The sequence below is a fragment of the Emydura macquarii genome, unplaced genomic scaffold (assembly GCF_026122565.2).
Source record: "Emydura macquarii macquarii isolate MOO-44397 ecotype Brisbane River unplaced genomic scaffold, CSIRO-AGI_Emac_v2 contig_1043, whole genome shotgun sequence".
Classification (NCBI taxonomy): Eukaryota; Metazoa; Chordata; order Testudines; family Chelidae; genus Emydura; species Emydura macquarii.
In genome coordinates this window covers 10,458,637-10,483,442 of record NW_027131180.1, presented here as the reverse complement: position 1 = coordinate 10,483,442, position 24,806 = coordinate 10,458,637, and the positions used below count along the sequence as shown (strand labels likewise).

Sequence of the window (24,806 nt, the reverse complement as noted above, 5' to 3'; positions counted from 1 at the left end):
TATACTCAGATACAGAAGTACAAGAAGTCATGGAGTCTACCAACTTAAGACAAGTCCAAGCCATGCCGGATGGGTGAGACCCGAGGGACGTGCATAATTTCACTACAAACATATCTAAGTGCTGTGTGTTGAGAAATGGTGATCTGAGGTGAAACTGGTAAGCTGCGGTGTACTGTTTCTTTGGAAGCAGCAAATCTGTGAATACTGTGAGTGTCCAGTGGAATGGGGCTAGACACTCCAGGGAGACATTCAGAGGGCTGAGGGGTTGGTGTGTGCCTATTACTAATCTATAGAGAAACAGAGGGGCCTGCAAAGCCTAGAGGCAAGTTCTTGTGCTGCAGAGCTGATCCCCAGCAGGCACAGACTTTCCTCACATAAAGGCAGATGGCAGTGAGGTCTTTCACAATCCTGGGTTCCCCCAAGCAGCAGTTACAGATTCATAATGTGGGTCCCTGAAAAGGGATTGGGAAGGATGGTGGGCAGGAGGAATTGGATTGAATATACCAGTCCTGCTGTACTTAGAACTCACTTCTCTGAGATTGCCGCCTCCTAACTTCTGAGGGATGAGACTCTGCCCCCTAAAAGGGATGAAGGAACAGGAAGATCACTGCTGATTGTATCACTGTCCTTAATGAAGAAGTCAAAGGTTTATTCCCCTACAGCAGGGGGAGAGTGAGATGATTGAGATAACTGGAGTTAGATGTCCTCCTCTTCTGAGGCTTATGTCTCCTTTTTGCCTCAGAGGATAGAAGTACTGTCTCATTGATGAATACTGCAGTAGAGGCTTATAAATGGATCGCTTGGTAGCCAGACAGATTCCCTGGGAGCGGAGGGTAGCAAGTGAATCTTTAAAGGAGTGCAACACCTTGTTGGTCTTGTCGGAAAACAAAGATTGCCCATCAAAGGTAGGTCCTCAATAGATTGTTGAAGATTTGGTGCTAAACTGGAATTACATGACCAGGTTGCACTTTTCATAATTGCAGAAGCCATCACCCTGAAGGAAGCATCTGCAATGTCATGAGAGAATTGGAGTGAAGTCTTTGCAACCAGCCAACTTTAGCTAGGAATGCCAAATGACCAAAAGAGGATTTCATGGCTATCTATGAATTTAGACATTGCTAATATCTTGTTAGTTCACTAATCTAATCTGGTGCGAGGCAGTAGAATAACTCTTTCTTCCTAATGAGTCCAGTTGTTTAGGCTTTTTTCCCTTTGGAGTCAACTTCAATCTTCTTTCCAGTGGTCTCACATTAGTGTCCATGACGACTAGGAAGTTTGACACTGGGTGAGAGTAAACACACTTGAATCCCTGCAACAGAACACAGTATGGCTAATCCATATGTTTAGCTGTTGGGGATAATAATGTTGGCATCATTATTCAGGAAGTCGACCCTTCCTAGAGTCGTTGTCTGAAGGACATCCAATAACTTGTGGGTATTTTTCCTGTGCCAGTTCAGCTTGGATATCCAAAGCAGTAGCCAGTCTCCTAAATAGGTCTTGGTAGGATTTAAAATCCTCTAGAGCTGGAGAAGATGAACCTGGACCACTGAGTCATGCAGAGAGGACAAGGACAGAACTGCTGGAGCTGACAGTAACTTCTGAGAGAAAAGTTAATCCTCCAGCAAGGGTTTAACCAACAGAGGTGGTTTGGGAAGATAAGCAGCATCCTAAATCTGCAGAGGTCGTTCTGAGGGTCGGTCCACCTTACAAAAAGTTGGAATCTTCCCTTTGACTCGGGGCAGAGGTAGAGATCTGTGGGAGCAAGGAACACACCAGGGAGGCCAATGTAAGAAATTAGAAATAAGATGGCCTGTTCTTGCCATAAGAGCATCTTTGCTCTTGGTAATGATGTTGTCCTTCAGCTGAACATTTGGATGACTTGTGAAACCTTTCGATGCAGTGATGGAGACAAGCTGGAGGATTGCTAATTGGCATAGGAGTAGCCCTCTCAATAACCATGGGGCACTGAGTGCACCCAACTCAGTGAAACCACTGGATAACCCAATTTGTCCATTGGGAGAAGGGCAAAGTCAGTACCAGCGACAGAACTGCAGTTGATACCACAAACACATCCTGAGAGGTTGAAGGCCTGATAGAAGGGCTTGGTACTGGGTAGAGGTCCACCACCAGTAACAAGGAATAAGATAGAGTAGGTCCCCACGCAAGGAACCCTTCAATAAAGAGGTTACAGGACAGAGGAGTGAACCAATGCCAGCCCTGCAGGCATATGTATCGAGGATGACATCTGCTTCTTCACTGGTACTGAAGCTGTCAGCACTAGTGTATTCTGTCCCAAAGCAAAAGAGGACAAGGGACTCGTAACAACCAGGGGCACCCATGCTGCACCTCTCTCGTGTCATTGGAGAGTCTGGTACAGACAGACAGAGAAAATCTGTTGCCACCACACATGCTTCTGTAGTTGTTGGTACCAAAAGCGGCATCACCGCAGCAGCATACACAGGTACCAGACTAGACAGCCATCCCAAAGACTGTTCTGGAATCAGTAATATGATACCAGGATCCTCCTGCCTTGGTACTGGGGAGACATGGGTTGACACCTTGGCTATACCCTGAGTATCTAGGTCTTAACAATGTTGAGAGTCTGTCTTTAACAAAGAGGAGGATGAATCTCTCTTCAATTTCAGATGGCCCTGATCTGTTTTGTGGGTTCTCTTTCACGGGACTCTGGAAGATAATGAATGAAACCTTCCCCTTCTTGAGGAAGGATCAGAATCTGGGGGAGAGGGGGAAGGTCTGTCCAAAACTCCCATACAGGTAGAGGATTCCTGCAGATGACAGGCCAGGTGGTCCAAAGAGGGTGCCAGTACTGAAGCAGCCCTAAAACTGGTACTTCTTCAGGTGTACTTCTCCAGAGATGCGTGTTCATTATTTAAAGGGACTACCCTTTTATTTAATGTGTCTTTTACCAAGCAAGCAGCATGGGTGGGGGGTCACTATTGGGGACAGAGATCCCATACAATGGGCAGTGTTTGAAACCTGGGGAACACTGCATAACTTGCGTGCTCAGCACCAGATACTAACTATAGAACTACCAATAAAAAACTAGACTAAACTATAGGTTCTAACTGCTACTGACTATTTACACTAATACAGTCTCAATAACTAACTGTGAGGCAGAGGAAAAAAAAACAAGAGGAGAAAAACCTGTATGGGGAGCTCCAATTCAGGCCCCAGGCAGTAAGAAGGAACTGGGGGGGGGGGGGGGGGAGAGGGGGTCAGCGCAGCACCACCGTATATAGCCTTGAGAGAGGCCACAAAGAATGTTAGGCATGTGCCATCCTGATAGGTACTGTTGCAGGAAAAATGTCTCCAGCTTCGGTGCACTAGGTCCAAGCACACCTTACCTAGAATACACATCCACTCAGGCATATTCACTGACCTGAAATACATGTCTGCAACCACTTGAACAACAACATTAAAGTTTGGCGTTATTGCAATACTGAGATGAATGTTACCTATTCAGAACACTTTTAAGTCTAAGACAATGTTACGTCATCACATATCAGGTAGGTTACCTTCACAACCATTAGAGAGAAGCCTCACATTCTACAGAATCTGAATCTATGACAAATAAATACATTAAGACGAAAGTTTGAGGCCCCCGTTATGTATCAATATACTTTCTTTCTTGACGTCCTAACTTTTAAAATCATAATGTAGAATTGGCAATACATTTCATGCAAATAAAGAAAAAGCAACGATTTCAATATGTCACTGTCCCAATGCCTCAAAATTACATATATAGCAGACAAAGCTGGAGTTTGCTGATTCTAGAAACACCTTTTCCATTGAAAAAGTAATTTAGTTAGAAGACCAGGGAGATCTCTTATTTAATGCCCAGAATATTTTCTATTTTCATTATAATTTTATCCCACATTTTGGTAAGTCTAATATTGTAATACAAATATTTGCTCCCACAGTTCATGTGTGTAATACATGCGAGAACCAGGGGAGCAACACAAGCAAATCTGAATCTTTTATACAATTGATACAACAGATGGTGGAACACAAACCATTTTATTTAATTTTAGGTTAGCACTTTTTTCCACAGAAAAGAGGTCTTTCTAGAATATATACTAGTATAACTGCATCCACAATAGGGATTGCCCTGGTATCATCATCAGTTTAAAAAAGTTATACTCCTAACCAACATATACAAAATCTGTGTATAGATCAAGCCTAAATTTCCCTATTTCCAATCTTCTGGAGCCATTAGACTGTATTGAAAGTAAACTGCAGGATTGGGGACGCTAATACTAAAAAAACCAGATACTGAAAACAGGTTGGAGTCACTATAAAGTGATTCATAATTATATCTGCTAGTGGAGCGTAGAGTGCACATTTTGAATCATCCAATTCCAGACAGCCCTGTCTTCTGACAGTGTTGCAGCCTGCTCTACGTTATGGCTGAAGCAAGCAATGTCAGAAGCCACAGAGTGTGCAGAGCCGTCTGTGAGGTCTTTTCCATCAAGCTTTTGTTAGATCAAATGCATAAAGCTGGCAGGTTGGTATGGACTCCAGCATACGGAGCAGATGGCCAAGCCACCTTAGCCAGCACTGAGTCACTTGGGAAGACACTGGAGGCTGGTTGGTCTTATACCTGAGATCCTCATTCATAACGTGAGGAAATCACCATATGAAACCCCTTCAATATGTTGTTGCTGTTTCATGTCAAAAGTGACAGGCTGGCACATTTGCATATGTGGTGGCCCAGGTTTCAGAGCCATACAACAGGACAGAAGCCATTGCTGCTTGATAGATACCCATCTTAATCTGAGTTGATATGTGGTGCTGACACCACAGAGGCTTCCAAAGAGCATGCCTAACATGCCTAGCCTTGTTGATTCTGTTTCATGTCAGCAAAGCAACCTCCCTCCCTGGTGACAATGGAAACAAGATACTCAAGTCACTTGATGAATTCAAATTCTTATCTGTCGATTACAATGAATAGCATTAGGTGGCCCAGCAGCCACTTTTATCAGTTTGGTTTTCGTCCAACGGTCTTGAAAACCAAGCTTACTTATTTCACAACCCTGTTTATCTGATCTAACTGGGACAGGGGATGGATCAGATCATCAAAAATTCGGATAACCTGGAGAATGAGAAAGCGTGAGGCTGCAGCACTATCCACGGCCACAGGAGAGATCGCCTGCTTCTAGACCTATGCACACTGGTTGTCCGGTTAATATGGAGAGCCAGATAATGGAGGGGTTCTACTGTATCCAAGTCTTTAAAATTAATTTGTGAGGAAGTGAATATAGCTGTGTCATCCACAAATTCCAGGTCTATTATGCAGAAGTTATGCAGTACCATTCCCAGTATGCAGCTAGTGACAGCTTCCATCATCCAGTCAATAAGTGTGTTGCATGGTAAGGGACCGCCATGCACCCTTGACAGACATCGCTGTTGCACATCCTAGTATCTAAGTGGATACAGATCTCACTTTCACAGAGCATATCTATGAGAAGATTGAGGATCTTGCCAGGCACCCTGGCAGCTTACAGCCAGAGCCAAAGGAGCGAAGAACAAAATAGCCAAATGCAGCTTTTACATCAAGGCTCTATACACCTCAACCTTCCTGTGTCGAAACTCTCGGGTTTGGTGGTGGTGGTAGACATCCTTCTCATGAAGCCCCTACTAGGGTGTGAATTTCATGGAGCATGATTTCCCTCAATCATGTCTTCAAGCTCTACTACTAATCGTAGCCTGCCTAAGAGGGTGCACGCCTTTGCTGCTATGAACTGCATGCAAAACATTACTCAAACTGGAACACGGAACAGTCCCCTTTATTGAATGATGGGCTCACAATTTTTTAACCTTCATACCCATATAGATTTGCTGTTTGGAATGTAGTCACCCTGAAAATCATTGGTGCTCCTGCTTTCATGACATGAATTAAACCAATACAACGTGTCCATGGAAGGACTCAGCGAGACCTATTGGAGGGGTGCCAGCAAGACAATTATTAGCAGCTATCATTATCTGTAGTCAGGCCCCAGTGGGGAGGGTGTCGACGTTGGTGGTGTTGCCTTGGCATTGTCAATGAATGCTCAAAGCTTTCATAAGTTTGTCTCCCATCTCCAAAACATACCAGGGTGGCAAGACTTTCTCAAATATGGCAACATCACCATCATTGCTGATGATGCACGTCCTAACCTCACTGATAAGGACAAAGACCAATACATTTAAAGCATGTACGATGTCATCAGCCGAGTATCCACACATATCATCATGCTACGCAATGCCACTCTGGGAGCCAATGCTTCAAAAGCTTGGCCAGAAAGCATTGGGCATTTCTTTGTGGATGAGACCATGAATGATAAGAGGGAGTGAATGCTTGAGATTTGTGCTGCAAGCAGATTTCATGTTTCTAATACTAATTTCCAATGCAAAAACCTACATGCATGAACTTGGTGTTCGAATGATGGACAAAGTCACAAAGCACTAGCTCACATTCTCATGTCCACTTGGTGAAGAAGCTGTATACACACCACTGTTAGGTGTTCAGAGGTGCCTAGGTTGACAACACTGAGCTCTTCTTCAGCTCTGGGAAAGGTAATTCCAAGCACCATAGCAAAAAACAAAATCACTGTGGTGCTGTGAATACCTTTCCCAGACCTGCAGAAGAGCTCCATATGGCTCAAAAGCTTCTCTCTTACCAACAGAAGCTGGTCTAATAAAATACATTGCCTCACCCACATTGTCTCTCTAGGGGTCATTTAACAGATTACCTTATTCTAGATTAATTTCTAGTTAGTTTTTATTGCTTCATCCTTAATGAATAACTTTGGTGTGGGTTTCAATGAAACATTTAAAATCTCACACACAGGCTCCAGTAGTCACAACCAGACAGCTCTGCCTGCTGTGTACTTAGAAACACACCGTCTAACTTTGTTACTTTCCCTCTCTGCGCATAGACGCCTTCCACTAGGAACAGAGTGCAAACCATCTAGCCACATGTGCCTTTCATACTGATGTCTGAGCACCAGTACAGCATGATCTTGGGGGGAAGGAGGAGAAGAACACCCATGTGGAAAATTTGGCAGGGGGAGAACATGGACAAACAAACAAAAGAAGCCTCATATTGTGATGGGGATTGATTTGAGTATGTATGTTATAAGTTATCAGTCCAATAAATGAGAAGTAACCAGATTGGTAACCAAACTAAACTAAAAAAAAAAAAAAAAGCCTCTCCTTTTCCTTAATAAGAAAAAGGTGCATGTCCCTCCTACCCCCCACCTGGCTAGAAGTCGTTATCTTTTCAATGACTGATAACTCAGTAGCTTCACTTCATGTACAACTACAATCCAAGGGGTTTTGCAGCATCATAAAAATAACTCCAATTCATGAATTAAAAAAAAATTCACACATATCCTTTAGAAAAGGCTACCCTATTGGTTTGGGATAGAACTACAGATAAATAAAGTTATTTTCCCACACCAATGACATCCATTGCCAATAATCCAGATCTTAACCCAAGTCGCAAAACAGAAAGCATCAAAGATTAGGAGAGACATGGAATATATATATACACAATATATATTTTACACACACACACTTCAATAAAGAAAATTTTCTAACTTATTTAGAGATCAAATCTAATTTTAACTGGCCCACTCTCCCCTGGGACCAGCACTTTCAAGTCAGGCATTATGTTTCTCAACTTTCTAGAAAACCCGTTTTATACAAAAGCTAACTGTACTAGAAGTGATGGCATCGGTGCTATTAGGAACAAAAACATAACTAATTTATATTGATCATTGCAGAGAGCTTTCTTAACTAACAGAAAAATATCCATATCGGACATGCTGGGAAAAGGATGTAGACAGACAAATTATTCCAGAGGAATGGGGTTTGCTGCACAATAAAAGAAAATTTCTCTCATGATTCTGTTTCAATGGTACCTCACACCAGTCAGGTTAAAAAATGGAGAAATTGTGATCAAAGATGAGATTTGTATGCACATACCTTAGACATGTCCAGTCATTAGAGTACTGGGATGCAATCCATAACCACACATCACAAATTGTTGGATATTTATTACCAAATGATCTCTTGGTAATCTTCTTGGATACTCCTAGTGGAAATGGTCAGCCAAGAAGGAAATGAATAATTCATCTCTCCTCTACTAGGGGCTGCTTGGTTTATGGTAGCCTCTCACTGGAGAAATAAAAATAGTTCAGCCATAGAGGAATGGCTGGACTACATACAATACATACCCAGGAAAACAGACAAAGGACAGATAGATATTTAGCTATTTGTTTCCTTTTGCTTAATAATCCAACAAAGTATATTCACCTGCAAAAAAAAAAAAAAAAAAAAAAAAAAAAAAACCAGCACACCGGTCTTTAAAAAAAAAAAAAAAAAATATTAGCATTTGATACACATACCTGGTCTGTTAAATGTGTATACTGAGATTTCACTCAGTTTATAAAAATCACTATTAAGTTATAGGTGTTGTAATGATGCTCGCTCTGTAACATGGTAAAATCCTGATAAACAGAAAGATCGGATGACTATATTCCTGTATAACGTCTCTTCAAACAAAAGCTAACTGTTGTAATGATTGTTTTGTTTCTACAATGAAAGTCCTGTAGCACTTTAAAGACTAACCAATTTAATTTATGCAGGCATAAGCTTTCATGGGCTGTAACCCATTTCATCAGATGTAAGAAATAGAAATTACATAGGCGGTATATATATACACATATCCAAGGGTAAGGAAAAACAATGGGGCAGGTAGATATAACCAAAGTCCATTCAGTTAGAATAGTTGAGGTCTATTCACAACCATTGATTAGGAGGTGAGAATGTGTGAACAGAGACAATTACTTCTTGTAATGAGATAACCATTCCAAGTCCCTATTTAGACCCAGTTTGATTGTGTCAAGTTTGCAGATGATTTCTAGCTCTGCAGTTTCCCTCTGAAGTCTGTTTTTGAAGTTTTTTTTGTAGAAGTATGGCAACTTTCAAGTTTCTGATATTCATATGGCAAGGATTGTAAACTTGCTAAAACTTCCTAAATAAATAGGTTTTTTTTTTTTAAAAAACGAACAACTCCACTTATTGCTGACTCACTTACTACCCTCTTCAAATTCTGAAACAATCTAAAGTTTCCCTACTTCCCACCTCCAGGAGGAATTTAACCATATTGCAGGATAGGATGGTTTTGAACCAGTAAAGTATATATTGTAGAAAAAATAAAAATCAGCATCTTAACAGCAATGCTGACATTTTTATATGTTGTTTGGGAAATCCTCTCCTCCGAGATCTCCTACTTCATGCCAGACTCCAACTTCACTCCAGAATACAACCTATATAACCGGTTATATACAAATCTAGAAATAGTGACAGAATTAATTCAGGTAGACAGCACAAACTGCAATATCACTAAGCAAAGTGTGAAACCTCTGGCTAGGCAGCTAGATGAAATATCTAGCCCAAGCTATACAACAAGGAATGGTTGCTGAACACCTACTTGCTTGTCAGTACATTAAAAATACTGTTCTCCTCTAGCAGAATATATAATCCACAAGTGGGGCCCATAGTATGTCAAAAAGGGAGTGCTAGATAAGAAAGGGAAATGGGATACTCTGCAGCCTATACTATTTAGCAGGTTTAGTCTTATGTTCACCACAGTAACTTGAAGATAGGGACCATCATATTTTGAGAAATAAACACCACTTGCTATGAGAGTCAAAGACACCCTAAATTAATGTGTATCTAGAATATGAACAATTTGCTTCTATAATTAATTGCAATATCCCCCCCCCCATTAGGTGCTACAAAGACATCTACTGTGCACGTAACATATACACCACTAGTGCATGCTGTGGGTTCAGTGAAGAATTAATCTGATTTGCAGTAGCTGCTAGATGACTAGTGGCCTCTCACTAGGGGGAAAAAAAAAAATCCATCCCAAAATTAGACAGGATGTTTCAAGTTACACATCCTTTAACATTTCTCTCCTGCCTGAACAATCTCCCCACACTCATGCTATGTTGGCAGGATAGGCATCTGGGAGGAAGAGACAATCTCCCTATTGGGTGCACTTTCCCTTCTTCAAAGTCAGTCTAGTCAGCCTAATTGCCTTCAAGTACATGACAGAGAGCCTGAACAGAGTGAATCAGGTCTTGGGAAGAACAGTGGAGTAGTCATACTATCACTACTTTAGCCAGAATTACACTGCTGCTAGTGAGGCGGTTCCTTTTTTAGAGTAGCCTGTATCTCTGCATTGCCAAAAAGCTCATTGAATTTGTGCAGGCCAATAGTTTAGAGAGTTTGAGAGTTCAAGGCCAAAAGGGACCATCAAATCATCTAGTCTGACCTTCTGTATATCACAAGCCACCACCACCACCCAGGACCTACACACCAAACCCAGCAAGTGAAATTAGACCAAAATATTACAGTCCCCAGAAGACTAAACTATTATGTGCCGCAGCCAGGAATAAGAGGGGCTGAGGTGTATCAATACCTGAAGCTCCCACAGTGGCAGGGAACTGATGGAGACATATCCAGATAATCATAGCCAGTGACTCTTACTCCAGGCTGCAGAGGAAGGTGAAAAAGCCCCAACGTCACTGCTAATCTGACCTGGGTGAAAATTCCTTCCTGACCCCATGGTAGTCCTCAAACCTCACCCTCCTCCTGCCTCCACTTCTCTCTTTGCCCAGGATCTTGCCAATTTTTTTCCAAGATAAAACTGACAAAAAAATACAACATGACCTTCCCACTGCCCACACCTTCCCCTCCCACCCCCGCACTCCCTTCTTTCGCATCAGTAACAAAGATGTTTCTCTTCTGCTTTTCTCCTCGAACGCTCCCCTTGCTCCTTTAACCCCATCCCATGCTATCTCCTGATCTCCTTCACAATAAAAGCAAGCTTTAGTCTCTCCCTTCTTAACAAAACTCACCCTTGATCTCACTTGCCTCTCCAGTTACTATCCCACCTTCCTTTCATCTCTAAGCTTATTGCACATACCACGTACAATCCATTATGTGGAGTTCCTCTCCTCCAATTCCATCTTATACCCACTCCAATCTGGTGTCTGCCTCTTGCCCTGTACTGGAACAGCTCTTGCCAAAAACCTTCCAATGACCACTTTGACAAATCTCAGGACCAGTACTTCATCCTCCTTGACATGTCAGCCACCTTCCACACACTTGACCATGCTCCTCCTCTTCAAATTCTGTCTTCCTTTGGTTTCCCAGGTTCTGTCCTCTCTTAGTTCTCCTCCTACCTCTCTAGTTGCTCCTTCAGCATCTCCTTTGGAATATCTTCCTCATCCCTCATCTAGCATTTTGTAGGAGCACCTCAAAGATCTGACCTTGGTCCCTCTCATTACACTTTTTCTCTGGGTAATCTCATTACAAATTCAGCTACCATTTCTATGATGAAATGGAGATCTGCCTCTCTATATTGGATCTGTTTCCTTCAGTCCGAACTAAAAATCTTGGTCTGTTGCTAACATATCCTCACAGCTGTCTACTGTCAGCTAAAGCTCAACATGACTAAAACGAAACTCTTAACCCTCCTGCCCCCAAGCTTTTCTTGCTTTCCCCTTTCTTAAACACTGTGGAGAACACCACCACCATCTGCCTGTCACTCAGGCCCATAACCTGGGCATCTTCAACTTGGACCTTCTTCCAGGTTCTCACATCCAGGTTGGGGCCCAAAACCTCAGTGCTGATAGAGAAAGTAATCCAAAACTAATTTGCTGTCTGGTATGCTGCTGATGTAACTGTGAGAGCCAAAATCTTGGACTATTGGGATTGTGCCTTCCATGAGAGAAAGCATGCTGCAAGCGGTAGCATGGCAAATTTGGTTCCCCCTGTCCCTACACTGTTCTGATTGTAGACTGAGTTGCAGAGAGAAACATCTTACCCCTTGTGTTGCTCCAGAAGAGTAATTAGAATATAGTGTGTCTCCGTGAGCTCAACCTGACTTCTGCCCTGGTTCAATGCTGTGGTTGAAGGCAAAGAAATGAGGAATCAGTCTGAGAAAAGGGGATAAAATAAACAAACACTTTGACTCCTTCTTATGGTCACAGATCCCACACATACTGCTACTAGATGTTAGTCGCGTCATTGAATGCACTACAAGAAGGTGCACAGGACCAAATTTTTAAAGGCATAAAAAGGCTAAGGATACAGATACGTACCTAATGGACTTCTCAGAAATATCCAGACTCCTAACTCCCATTGTTTTCAATTGAGTTAAGCACCTACTACTAAAAATCCCACTAGGCATCTATCTGAAACTTTAGGCACCTAAATAATTTAAAAAATTGTCCCTTGGATACTATGGCGAGAGTGGTATAAGAACTTATTCATCATAGCACAGAATAGAACTAACATGTATAGAAGTGCAGGTGATGAGTACCACACCCATTAAAATGTGAACATCAATGTCATGTAAAGTAACAAATTTAAAAACAAAAAAAAGCTAGGTGGATGGGAATAATTAAGAGTCCAAGATCACTCAAGAGTAACGTTAGCAATCTCAACCCTTTAGATAACCATGCTAGCATGTTGGAACTAGACTATTTAATTTCTGATCCTTGCATTAACAACACCCTGTTATATTTTTACAAGCTAGACCTATTTCCACATGTTCCAGTCATTTAGTAAGACGTGGAAACCATTCAATCTGAAAATTCTGAATATGCATATAGTCAATTAAGATCTCAGATAATTCTTTTGATTGAAATAAATGATACATTCAAGAAGAAACATCAGCTAAAAAGTGTTAGATTCCAGTGTTTGATTTTAAGCTCACGTGCTCTCTAAAACTTGGCTCAGCAGCATAAAAGTTCATGTTAGCCCAAAATACATTCCCAGAGATCACTGCAAGAGTAGTGCCAAGTAGATTGGAACACACAGGAATTTCTACATGGCTTGCCAACATTTCCTGGAGATATATATATATTGTCCCTGCTCAGCACAGCTACTTTACCATGAACACTAAGTTTTTCCCATTATAATGCCAAAATTGGACCATATATTGTTCAAGAACTAGTACTCAAGACCAGTTCCTCACAAAATTAGAATACTATGGTCTATTACTGACAAAGGAGTCTGTCTCTGGAAGTGGAAGCCTGGGTAGGAGAAGGTCCTCCGAGTTGAGGAAGAGGACTGGGTTAATCCTAGGGAAGAGACAATAGCCTTAATTTTACAGAATCAAAGAAATGTAGAGCTGGAAGGGATACGGCTTCATCTGTTATCAGTCACTAAAGAGACCAGCGCACTCAGATGGTAGGTTTCCAATTTTCCTGTGGGAATCAGATGCAAGGCCAGAGGATACCAGCCAGTATCTCCTAAGAGCCACTCCTGTGATGCGAGTACTTAATGAGCATACAGCCCTCAGTAATCAGGGTACTGGCTGCTTCATTCTGCTCCTCTGCCAAAGAGTCCTGAATGGGGTTCATGGCAACCGACAGAGCATAACTGTAGCAGAACAAGATGGCCTGATAAACCTGACCACCCAAAAAGCTTAGTGAGCTGGGTGAGGGGGCTCTCCTGCCAAAAGCATCCAGCTTACACCCCTCTGTTATAAGAGGTGGAATGAAACACTTGGTTTTCTCTAACTCACATGCTGCAGACACCATCACTGAGTTGGAGGAGGATGCTGCACAGGATACATCATGGCTGCTTGTTGGGATACAGGTGTGGACAAAAAAAGGAGACAGCCAGACATCCTTGTCTGGTTTGAGAAGGGTGAGGCTTATAGGTAGAGCCAAGTTCTCGGTGGTCTGCAACTGTAATATGTCATACAGGGTATTCAATGTCTCCGGTGCTGTTGCAGAAGGGCAAAGTTCAAGAAATGCCAGTCTGTTAACAGGGAAACATCCACAGGTGGTAAACGCATATTTAAAGATAAAATATGCCCAGGACACAAGGTTTATTTGTTGGTGGGAATGAAAGAATAAACATAAACCTCTATCATGTAAGCTTAGCTGAATGCACCTGGGGTGTTGTATAAAATTGGATGTAAGAAAAGGAAGGCCATTACAACAACTTCCCTGATTACTATAAAGGGCAGTACAGTAAAAAGACAGTGGGTACAGCTGTCCTAATACTATCCAATGTGAAATATTGAAGGTTATTGAATTTGCTTGGTAGCCAGGAAGGATGGATAACCTAAGAAAAGGCTCCCAAGCAATGTATTTAAAAACTGCATTAAGTGGAACTGAATTAAAAATTGAAATTATTGGATGCTACTAACGTAAAGATATTGGTAAACAAACTAAGCTATATTACAGCTGAAATATAAATTGAAAAAGCCCAACAGTGCATCCTTGTCAAAATTTAAAAATGGGGCAACAATTACTTTGTAAATCATCATCATATGGCAACAGCAAGGTGAAAAGAATTTGTTACTTTTAGCAGGGACTATGGATACAATACAAGAAAATGTATACCTTGCACTAACCTGTACACAGGCCCAGGAAATAAGTCAGCAATTGGTCGTTCAAATAATCCAGAAAGGAATGCAAGAAAACTTGCCTTTGAAAATAAAGTTCTTCTTAAAAAAATGTATAGAAGGGGAGAGACAATTAATGGCATGGTGGAAACAGGTAAACTTTACACTGAATAAAGACCAAATGGTTCTACGAGCATATGTAGTAACTGTACACCCAAATCTCACTATTGATATGTACTCAGTGGTACCTGTGGGAATCCAGCTAACAAAAAATTTGGTTATGTATTCTGTCGATCACCATTCCTGGGCATATAAAGAACATCAACAATGAAAAACTATTGACATGTTTCAGTGTGTATGGCCCCTGAAAATTTGGGATGTGTGTGTATAAGGATCAAAAGTTACAAGAAATTGACGTTTTTATGTTAAAACATTAGGTATTAGGTCCACATGGACCTAAAGATGTATGGTTAATTATGTGCAGGAAGGAGATGTGTTCGTGATAGAAGTCACTGTCCAATGGTAGCAGTTAATAATAATGAATTGTATTTTATGACTTATTTAGGTAATAGATTTGCAACCGCCCTAATAGTGTTTTACACCAAGACTGTTGTCCTGCATCTGCAATAGTTTTAAGCACGAGTGATTTCTGTATTATCATGTTGTACTTCAGTACATATTTCCTCTTCTATCTGTGCAAAAGTGCCATGAGGCCTGCTTGCAATTAAAGAATGTGTGTCTTTCTCCCCAACAGCATATGAAACTGTCATTTGGAGGGAAGCATCAATCTGCAAGTTCCTTCAAAGGAGGGCTCATATAGTCCATCTGAAGGAGTCTCATCCCATTCTTTGCAGATATGAGAGATTTGAGATCAGTACAAAGAAAGCTGTGTCAGTGTCGGATGAGAAATAGGCACTGGTGAGGGAACTGGAACTGAGGGACAGTTCTGGGAGGGCTACTGGCATTGGTGCCAAGATCAGTGATGGAACTGGTCTCGCAGATTCCCCAATGACTTGCAGGCAGTACTATATGTAGGACCACATGAGCTATTCTGCATAATACCTTAAAATGTCTGGATCTGAGGTGAGGAAAGAGATCCTGAGGTCAAGTCAGGGGACTCACCAAATTAATCTCTAGAGGGAATGAAGGTATTCTAGCTGCAGATCAGGATTGGAGGAGCAGAAACCTGCACAGAGTCAAGTAGCAGAAAAACAGCTAATAATCTCAGCGATGGACTCCCACTTCAATCTCTCCATGTTAATCAGGATCCAAACCAATGAGAAATCCCATTTTGATGGAGAGATGTCCAATGCCAGCGACGTGTGGAGATGATGTGACAGTGGTATCATGTGAGTGTCTTCAAAGCACTTGTAGGTTGTGGAGTATAAAGGAAGAGAAAGATCATGCTTCTTATTCTCTTGTTTACATCCCTAGAGGAGAGATGTGATTTCTCTTCTTTTCCCTTTTACTTGAGTGAGCACCTGCATGAACTTGCAGTGCTGAAAAGGTGGTGTTGGAGGAGGACAGGTTCAGACTCGCTGCCAAAGGGAACGGTGCTGCTTTGGTCTTTGATGCTGCTTTAGCTTTTAATCAGCACCAGCAGTGCCAGGTAAGGAATTTGTGAGCAGTATGAGACAGAGGAGATTCTGATCTCAAGCGTATGATAAGACAGCAGCAAGGCCAGAGCATCACCTTGTCATAAGACAACACTGATATGGACACTCAGTACCTCCAATGGCCCTTCAGAGTATCAAGCTGAGAAGCCTGATGAGCCTGGAGCTTCAAGGGTCTCTTCTGCTGGAGGGAATAAAAGTGCAGCAAACAGTACTGTAACTGGGTTACCAAGTGGGCTTCTCTGAGGCACAGAAGACATCAGACACAGGTGCTGGTCTTCTGTGTGATTGCTCAACAAGATGTGCATTTCTTGAATCCCTTAGGGCAAGGGGCCAAGGGTTGCCAGGAACAGGGGAAGGACACTAACTACCCTCCACTAACCTAAGCTAATAATTTACAGCTGAATCTAAAGCTCTTTTCAGGGGAAAGTCTAGTCCTGAGGACACAAAGGTTAGGTATGTTTGATCACAGTTAAAGAAACTGGGCGTGCAGGGGAAGAAGTGTTCTCCCAACCTAAAGCACAGGTTTGTCGAGAGCTCTCATGCAATCCCCAACACACAAGGCTTTTCAAAGTGGTTCAACAGCAGGGCACTATATTCTGCAAGTGGGAATGCACTCCAAGAACAGTCTCCCTACTTACCAGTGAATGATTTTTCCTGGTATACAGATCCTGAAGTTTCCTCTGTCTAGGTGGCCTACAGCACTTAAGCATAGTCCACAGACGTCAGTAGAGTTCCACTGCAAGGGCAGAAATCTGTCCACACACAAGAAATCGCGGGATCAAGACCCAAGACCTGTCCTATTTTAAAGTTAATAAAAGCTACACACAGAGTAAAGAATATCTATTATTCCTATATAGTTCTTTCCCTTATACTTTGAGCCCTTTTGATGCTCTCTCTCCTTCCCAGTCCCAAAATAAAAAACAAAACCTCTTCAGGATTTTCCAGTTTAGGTCCAAGCATCTGTATACAAGCTTCCAGTCTCCCAATATGCCAGTCTGTATCAGATATTAGCCATTAAGTCTTTTGGATTTAAGGATAAATGTAGAAGTTTCTTTTCACGGAGTTAGGAAACCGAGATCTGACAATTTGGAAGGCAAAAGATTATCCAAGGCACAAAATGATCTATATTACTTGCACATAGATTTTAATCACATAATAGGTATAGTAACTAATTTTTCCAACTATTCAAATATAGATTCTCTCACATTCCCTCAACAGTGTATAATGTCTCCATAAATTACCAGTGGAGGTATTTATATACTTATGTTTTAGAGTTCAGAAAGATTTCACATCTCAGAATAGGTACATTTGTGTGTTGGGATTCCTGCAGACCTCTTTCCACTCAGCTTCCCAAGAACTCATTTCAGCTCCAGCCTTCATCACTCTGGTGTCTTTATTTGGCGTTACGCTGAGTTGATGAGACTCGGACACAGGAGACAGACGCAGGAAACATCACAGCTGCAGAGTTACACAGAAATCTTCACCCTTCATGTACATTACATCTCACTGCATTTACTGTACATTGCATCATATATTTTAGGATTGGCTGGATTTCTTATCAGGAACCAATCCCTGTACCACATGCTCCATCCACGCACTGTTCATGTTTCGACTTCCTCTTTACCTCATCTCTACCTTCCTAACTTATTTTGTCCCTTGTTATCTAGTTCATAGTAAACAGTTCTCTGGGTGTTCTCCCTCTTATCTTAATTGGCTCATACATTCTTTCTTCTTAGCCTACTGACCTTTTTGTTTAGCACAAACTTTCTGTTTTCAGCCCAATAATTCATTTACCTCCCTAATTTTATTTTCCAAGAAACAAGGCCTCCCTCATGTGTTACTTACTTATGTCAGACAAGGCCTCAGCTACAATCTTTCTTTCTTTCCTTTTATGTTAGCAAATGAAATGAATGCTACAGGCTACATCAAAAGTACTAGCAAAGTCAGTACAAACTAAAATTTCCTACAGCCAAAATGAGAAAATAAGCAAATTTTCAGTAATAGTATGGTGTGACATTTTAGTATTTTTAGGTCCGACTTTGTAAGCAAGTAGTTTTTAAGTAAGGTGAAACTTGGGGTATGCAAGACAAATCAGATTCCTGAAAGGGGTACAATAGTTTGGAAAGATTGAGAACCACTGCTCTAACACACTTATGCTTAACCTGATGCAACATAAGCAGTTCAATTACAGACTTCCGTCTTCTAGTATAGAGAAGATCATTCATTTGAAACGAGAAGCAGGCTTACTATGGGCTACTGGTATGATTTGTGAAGATTTAAATGCTAAGAGCATCATCTCTATTTAGACTAATCACCCTCTATCCAAAGTCTTGTAGCATTTTGAGCCAATATTTCAACCTAACAGGATTGACCCCTTTCTTCCAACACCTGTAATTCTAAGATTGCCACAGCCACCCAAGCATGCTATGAGCCACTGCCATCGCCAAACTCATTATGGATGGAAAGTAACTGACAGCACACCTTAGTCATTACCATTGTGCCCAAAGGGGGCCGGCACAGAACAGAGTTCTAGCTGGGCTGTGAAAGTACATGAGAAAAATAAAATGGGCACACTATTTAAATGATCTTAACATTTTAACCAGAAAAAAAATAATTTGCCTGCTACAGCACGGAAGAGGAATATACTTCAGATAACTAGCCAGCCTCCCCACCCCACCCCTCTACTGTGCACCTCTGCCATCCTCCCTTAGCCCACAATAAAGAAAAATGACCCATTTTGCCTGAAGCTTAACTTGAAAATATAGAGCCTGGTTTCACCAAGATATGCAATTTGTGTTTGTTTCCAGTTTTAGACAGTCAAGTACAATGATACAAAAGTTATTGGAATTGCAGCAACATAACCATGTGGCAAGATTTTTAAATTATTATAGAGTGCCAAGGCAGTTCTTCACATTTTTGCATCAGGGTATAGTTTAAATGATTTTTCCATACACTTCTAACACTAGGGGGGAAAAAACACTGCAGCTGCTACAAAAAACAGCACTCTCTCTACAGAAGAAGAGTTTCCATTTCCATTTTGCTTTCTTTTGTCTGAAATAATTGTTTAAGTTTAGTACAACACATGTTTTCTCTCTCAATATAAAACAATCAAAGAAACAAACAACATAAGGAAGAGACAAACCATTTACAGAGAACAATCCAGGCTGTTACAACTTCACAGAACTTTAAAAAAAATGAAAGTAATCCTAATATACTACTTAAAATTAGCTTTAAAAGATCTGAGTCAGATAAATGTTTTATATCTACTGGGGTCATTTGATAAACTTAATACTACTGTGAAATTAATTTACAAAAATCATTAAACTTTAAAGTCTGTCTCAAGCACATGAGGAAGAGACATATTTGTAGATACTACTAAAATTATTGAAATTTTCAAAACATGACTATCAGAAGTGAAAAGCTTTCCATGTCTGTATGTCACCTAAAGGCAGTTTCTACAGAATTTAAGATTTCATTTTTCATTGCAAAAAAGCCTCCCAAATGGGAACCAAAAGTAGACTCATGTAGTGTTACCTTACTAAATGTCCAAACTATTCCACTGACTCTGTTGGTGCTGCTGGCAGCTTTGCCATTCAACAGCACAATGAAATTAGCAAGACTAGTCAGTTTCATGGATGTTATTCAGTAAGGAGTGAAGGTAGTATGAATGTCAAGAATTATGTCAATTTCATCGGTAGCTAAGGAACACTATAAGAGGCAGAAGACAGGCACAAGAGTTATCTACAGGGATAAAAAAATGGAGAACTGGGGCAATAGCAGAAATCTTTTTCCTTTATTACTCCTTGCAGCAGCCCAGATTCTTGAGGGTGAGGAAAAGGAAAGGAGAAACCAAAAGCTCCCTCTCCCCTTCAGCAAGTAGCTAGAAGTGGAGACATCTAGAATCCAAAGGTTGATATGAGAGCTGGAGACTTCAAGCAAAGTCAGCAAACAGCACCCTGCTAAAAAAATCCCAGCACCCCCCATCTCTCAGCAGCTGGGGAGACGCAGGGAGGCTGAACTTCTGAGTAGGGCTTTCCCCCTGGATCTTGCTGGTACTCCTGCAGACAAAAATTCTTTATCTGATACCTAGCAGCTAGTGGGTAGATATATATTTTTGACCCTGATAATAGTGCTAAACTTTTTCAGACAAAGAGGGTCCCTTCTTCAGGTGTTAAATAGTTTCTTTAACAAGATATGGCTAAGACGAGGAATGTTACAGAAGAGGCAGTTAAAATTTTATCCAAGTTATGGATTTAGAGATATGAATAAAGTTAACAAACTGAAACCTGAAATTAGAGTATGGAACTCATTGCCACAACACAGAGTCCAAGAGTTTAGTAGGGTTTTAGAAAAGGATTAGGCATTTCTACACAGTTAACAGATATCCAGAGTTACAACCATAAAAAACAACATCTCACACCCTCCAAATGAATAAAAAAGTGCTAACAAACCAAGAGTTTTGGAAGGGATATAAATCCTTATGCTATAGGGCACAAGTGCAAACTCCAATGGCTGGGGTTAAGAAACTGCCCCATGACAGTTTACTCCCTGACTGCCTGAAGCACGATTTCACTGACGAGACAAAAGGTGCATTTGCTTCTGACTACTGCTGGAGAAACTATGTTGGGATAGATTGATCACTAGCCCAAAAATGTTACAAGATTTCATATTAAATAGTTTTCCAATCACCATTCAAATACCAACTGTTACTTTAAGTAGCAATTAATACAGAAAACTTAACTTGCTGATTCAGATCTCTTAGAACAAACAATCCACCAAACAATTATAAAACACTACACACAAGTGTCTAAAATTACAGCAAAATTTCAGAATCCATGAACAAGACCCCTTTTCCCACACTAGCTGCAAACATGTACCCTAGAGAAGTTTCATTTTATGCCAAAAGTGTTTTTCCATAGTCTAAAAACAGGCAGCATTATTATTATTTGCATTACCATAGCACCCGGAAAACATAGTCAGAAAGCAGGGTAAATGTAGAACAAAGACAATCCCTGCTTGATATTACAAGTGTATACCCAATCGTATTTATAGCTCCATCTAGAATTATAAATACTTTACAAGCTACACAACAAAAATCACATTCTCTACCCATGAAATGTTGTCACCCTTACCCTGAAATGCCACAAAGCAACACTACAATAGCTTAAGACAGGAAGTGAATGCTTTATGTCAACCAAAAATTCGGTAGGATTTTAGGCAGTCAGCATGTAGTTTTCTAAATTCCAATTTGAAAGTATTAGTTTTTTTTAATCTTTATGGGAGGAATTCACATTTTTTATTAGTAACTCAATACTGCTGATTGCTGCAGCACTACAGATAATCAAATCATCAGCACCATCAACAGTCACCTGCAAAAAGGGGAAGGCGCAAGCACACCTCCAATCTTGAAAACCAATAGAGTTTTATTTAACAAGACCCATTAGCACACAGCAAAGGGTAAACAAGGAAATGGCTGGGTATTGTTAGATTAGATTTTAAAAGGTTAAATAGTTACCAACATTTGAACTTGAACAAAAATAGCTGGCAAGGAGAGCAGCAGTTAGACATTAAGTCATTCAGTCCATCTTTTTGCCAGTACCCTATTGTTCTCCACACCACTTTTTCAAGTAGTTTATTTGGAGTTTAAGGTGCAGTAGGGAAGAAGGCACAGAGATTGCTGTGGAAGGCCAAAGAGAGATTGCAGAAACACTAAACTAAGTGTGGACAGCATCCTGGAAGCCTTGATTGGATAGTCTTTCATTATGGAGGGTGTTATTACAAGCATGAAAAACAGTAGAGAAGTAAAAGAGGATAGAGAATCTGAGATTTGGGCTTTGTCTACACTAGCACTTATGACAGCAAAACTTTTGGAGCTCAGATGTGTGAAAAAAACCCACACTCCTAAGACGCACAAATTTTGCCAGCATAAGCGCTTGTGTGGACAGCGCTGTCAGCAGGAGAGTGTCCCCCACCGACACAGCTATTACCACTCCTTTAGACGATTTTATTATGTTGGCGGAAGAGAGCTCTCCCCCATCAATATAACATGGCTACACAAGCACTCAGAGAGGCACAGCTGTACGGATACAGCTGTCCCACTGTACGTTTTAAGTGTAGACTAGCCCATGGTTAAGAAAACAGAGTTCTTGAAAAGTCATACACCAATGGACTGAAGGAACCAGAAGCCAGAGTGTAGCCCCTGTGTTCCACCCATCCCAACTATGTCCCCCCATCCCTCTCCCTGCCAGCCTCCTCCAGGCCTTGAACCTATCAACCCTCCCCACCAGTCCTGCTCTTACCCCCTCTGCATTTGGATCTGGCAGCTTCCTCTTCCAGGTGGCATGGGCCCATCAGGGTGTCATTAAGAGTAAAAGGCAGTGTTCAAATGTCTGGAACCAGACCTGCCATGGCCTACAGCAGACCTGAGCTGCAATTACAGGGAAAGTTCTGCTCAGCCCCTACCTGAAGCATGCCCAGTATGGATGGAATCTTCAGGGAATTTATCTAAAATCTCAGAAGTGTCTACTGAGCGTGTGCTAACTTCAAATGTTCAAAAGCTTATAACTTGGCCAAATTTGGGTGGCTTATTTTCACAGGGATGGCAAAAAGCAGATTTCTAACACAAAGGCCACTTGCTTGCCAAATTTCAAGTCCCTGATCCAAAGCATGGGGCTATCAGAGCTTCACAAACAAAAGGTCACTAGAACATTTTAACACGGACAGAACAATGTACTCTTTCCTAGCCTTGTTAAATTAGAAAACAAAACAACATTTTTAAAAAACCAACAGCGTGAGGCAGACACACAGGATGGAAAATTTCAGCCCAAACAGTTGAAGTTCAGCAAGGTAATACACAACTGAAAACAGGGTTTTATAATGGGAAGTGTCAGGTAACCACAGTATGTGATGCTACTAGATCCACCATATATATCATTTTAAATTTTCTTCATCAATCTCGTTACAGTCATTGGTTTCACTCTTCCCTTAAATTTCCTTTATCTTCTTGGTAGCCAGCTGCGTAAAACTGAATGCAGTACTGAAACTATAGTGACAGACGCAAGCATTCTATTCCTTTAAAAACTCCAGCCCCCCCAATCCGTAGTTATTTCAATCCAGGGCAGGCCCAGGGCCACGATCCACCGAACAACTCACAGTCACAAATACTCAACATCAGATGACCATGGGGGGCAGGGCGAGAGCTGAAAGGGCCTTTTTTTCTGTCCTCCCAAAAGAGACAATTGTTGAACACAGAGTGTGAGCAAAGCAGCTCGCTCCCCCACCTCTGTCACACCCTACTGCTGGCTGCAAAACAGACTCTCCCTTTGTTGATTTTCAGAAGCACAATGGGTCAGAAAAAATACAGAAATCAGCCCAGAAACCTCCATCACACTCCTCCGGAAAGCCAACATTGCAAGCTGCCTGCTCTCCCCCTCCCCCAGCGCACCATACACAGGCTCTCTCCACCCCCACTAAACACAGTCCCACGGCAAACTTTCCCAGCACATCACACCCCAAAAGGAGAGAATGACACACACACACACACACACAAGCGCCAACTCAAAACGTTCGGGGAGGCAGAGGAAGGACTTTATTTGCTTAAATCACCCCCCGGGACCCCACTGGCCAGTCCCCCTTCCCTGCCCCGCCCGCCTGCCAGTCCCCCTGCACCCAGCCACCCACCCCCAGGTACCACGTGCCTACCTTCCCCCCCATCCCACCACACGCCCGCAGGCACCCCCACGTGCAGCCACCAGCCTAGCCCGGGCACCGCTGCCCGGCGGCGCACCCTAACCCGGCCCGGCAGAGCAGCAGCCCCCACTGACCTCACCCAGCCGGCCGCAGCGCGCTCAGGGGCGGCGCGCGACCTACCCAGGTCCGGCCCAGCCGCGACACCCGCAGCCTGCCTAGCTGCTCCCGGCACCCCCAGTCCCGACCCGAGCGAGCGCAGCTTGTGCGCAAGCGCCGCGGCTCCCCGGCTCCAGGATGGGGCAGGCTGGGGCAGCCGGGGGCGGGAGTTCTAGAGGAGTCCGGTCTGTGCACTGACTGACAAACAGAATAAGCACAGACAAACTGACAGCCCTGCCCCCCACTGCAGCACTACCCCTCCCTCTGCCCACACTAACACTTTATTCTCTGGCTCGAGTCAGCCACCCCCTCTAGGACCTGCCCGTTCTCTCGCTAGTGCCCCTCAGAGTAGAGCCAGCCCCTGCCTCACAAACGGGGAGCCATCGCTCACCCTCCCCTCCCGGGCTGTTTTTATATTTTACCATCTTTCCGGGGGAGGTCGTGCCAGAGGGTCAGGCTCCTCTGGTTTCACCCATAGTTCTTATTGAGGAATTTGGTGCACTGAAAGAGGTACACCCCCCTCTAGTAATAGGCATGTGTCGAACCCATGGATCCTGAAAGGTGCTCACGCCATAGCTGATCTTTCAGTATCCACCCTCAAAGGAAACCTGCACAGCATCTCCCGACGTGAGCCTCTGAACTTAAATTCATAACTCTGCTAGACATCAAAAAACCATGGGCTTGACAGGGACGCTGGTTTTATGGCTCATTACAACGATTTATAACACACCATAGGCAATTAAGGGTAGCAGGTTATGTGATACACTATAAGGGTCCCCCCCCCCCCCTTTATCACCCTTATAGTGTAATTGTGTATTGTTTAATGCAAAGTCTATCACGCAAGATGTTTCTGGAATGCTCATGACATACTGAACACTACTGTTATAGTAATATGTTGGTTG

The 24,806-nt window shown here is 42.2% G+C and overlaps 1 protein-coding gene across 5 annotated transcripts in view; it reads right to left on the bottom strand.

The window, feature by feature from the left end:
* The window catches only part of PRRG1 (proline rich and Gla domain 1), a 52,321-nt gene extending 28,293 nt beyond the window's left edge, over window positions 1-24,028 (bottom strand). The window contains exons 1-5 of one of the 5 annotated variants that reach the window (XM_067545103.1): window positions 23,883-23,982; window positions 16,698-17,517; window positions 11,906-12,017; window positions 10,496-10,569; window positions 7,990-8,181 (exon numbers count right to left, since the gene is read on the bottom strand). In XM_067545103.1, coding sequence (XP_067401204.1) covers window positions 7,990-7,998 — 9 coding nt within the window. In that variant the 5' untranslated portion in view covers window positions 7,999-8,181; window positions 10,496-10,569; window positions 11,906-12,017; window positions 16,698-17,517; window positions 23,883-23,982. Of the gene's footprint in view, window positions 1-7,989; window positions 8,182-10,495; window positions 10,570-11,905; window positions 13,447-16,697; window positions 17,518-23,882 lie in introns of those variants that run through there. The other 4 variants (XM_067545104.1, XM_067545107.1, XM_067545106.1 and 1 more) reach the window with 4 other exon arrangements.
* Window positions 24,029-24,806: the final 778 nt, after the last annotated feature.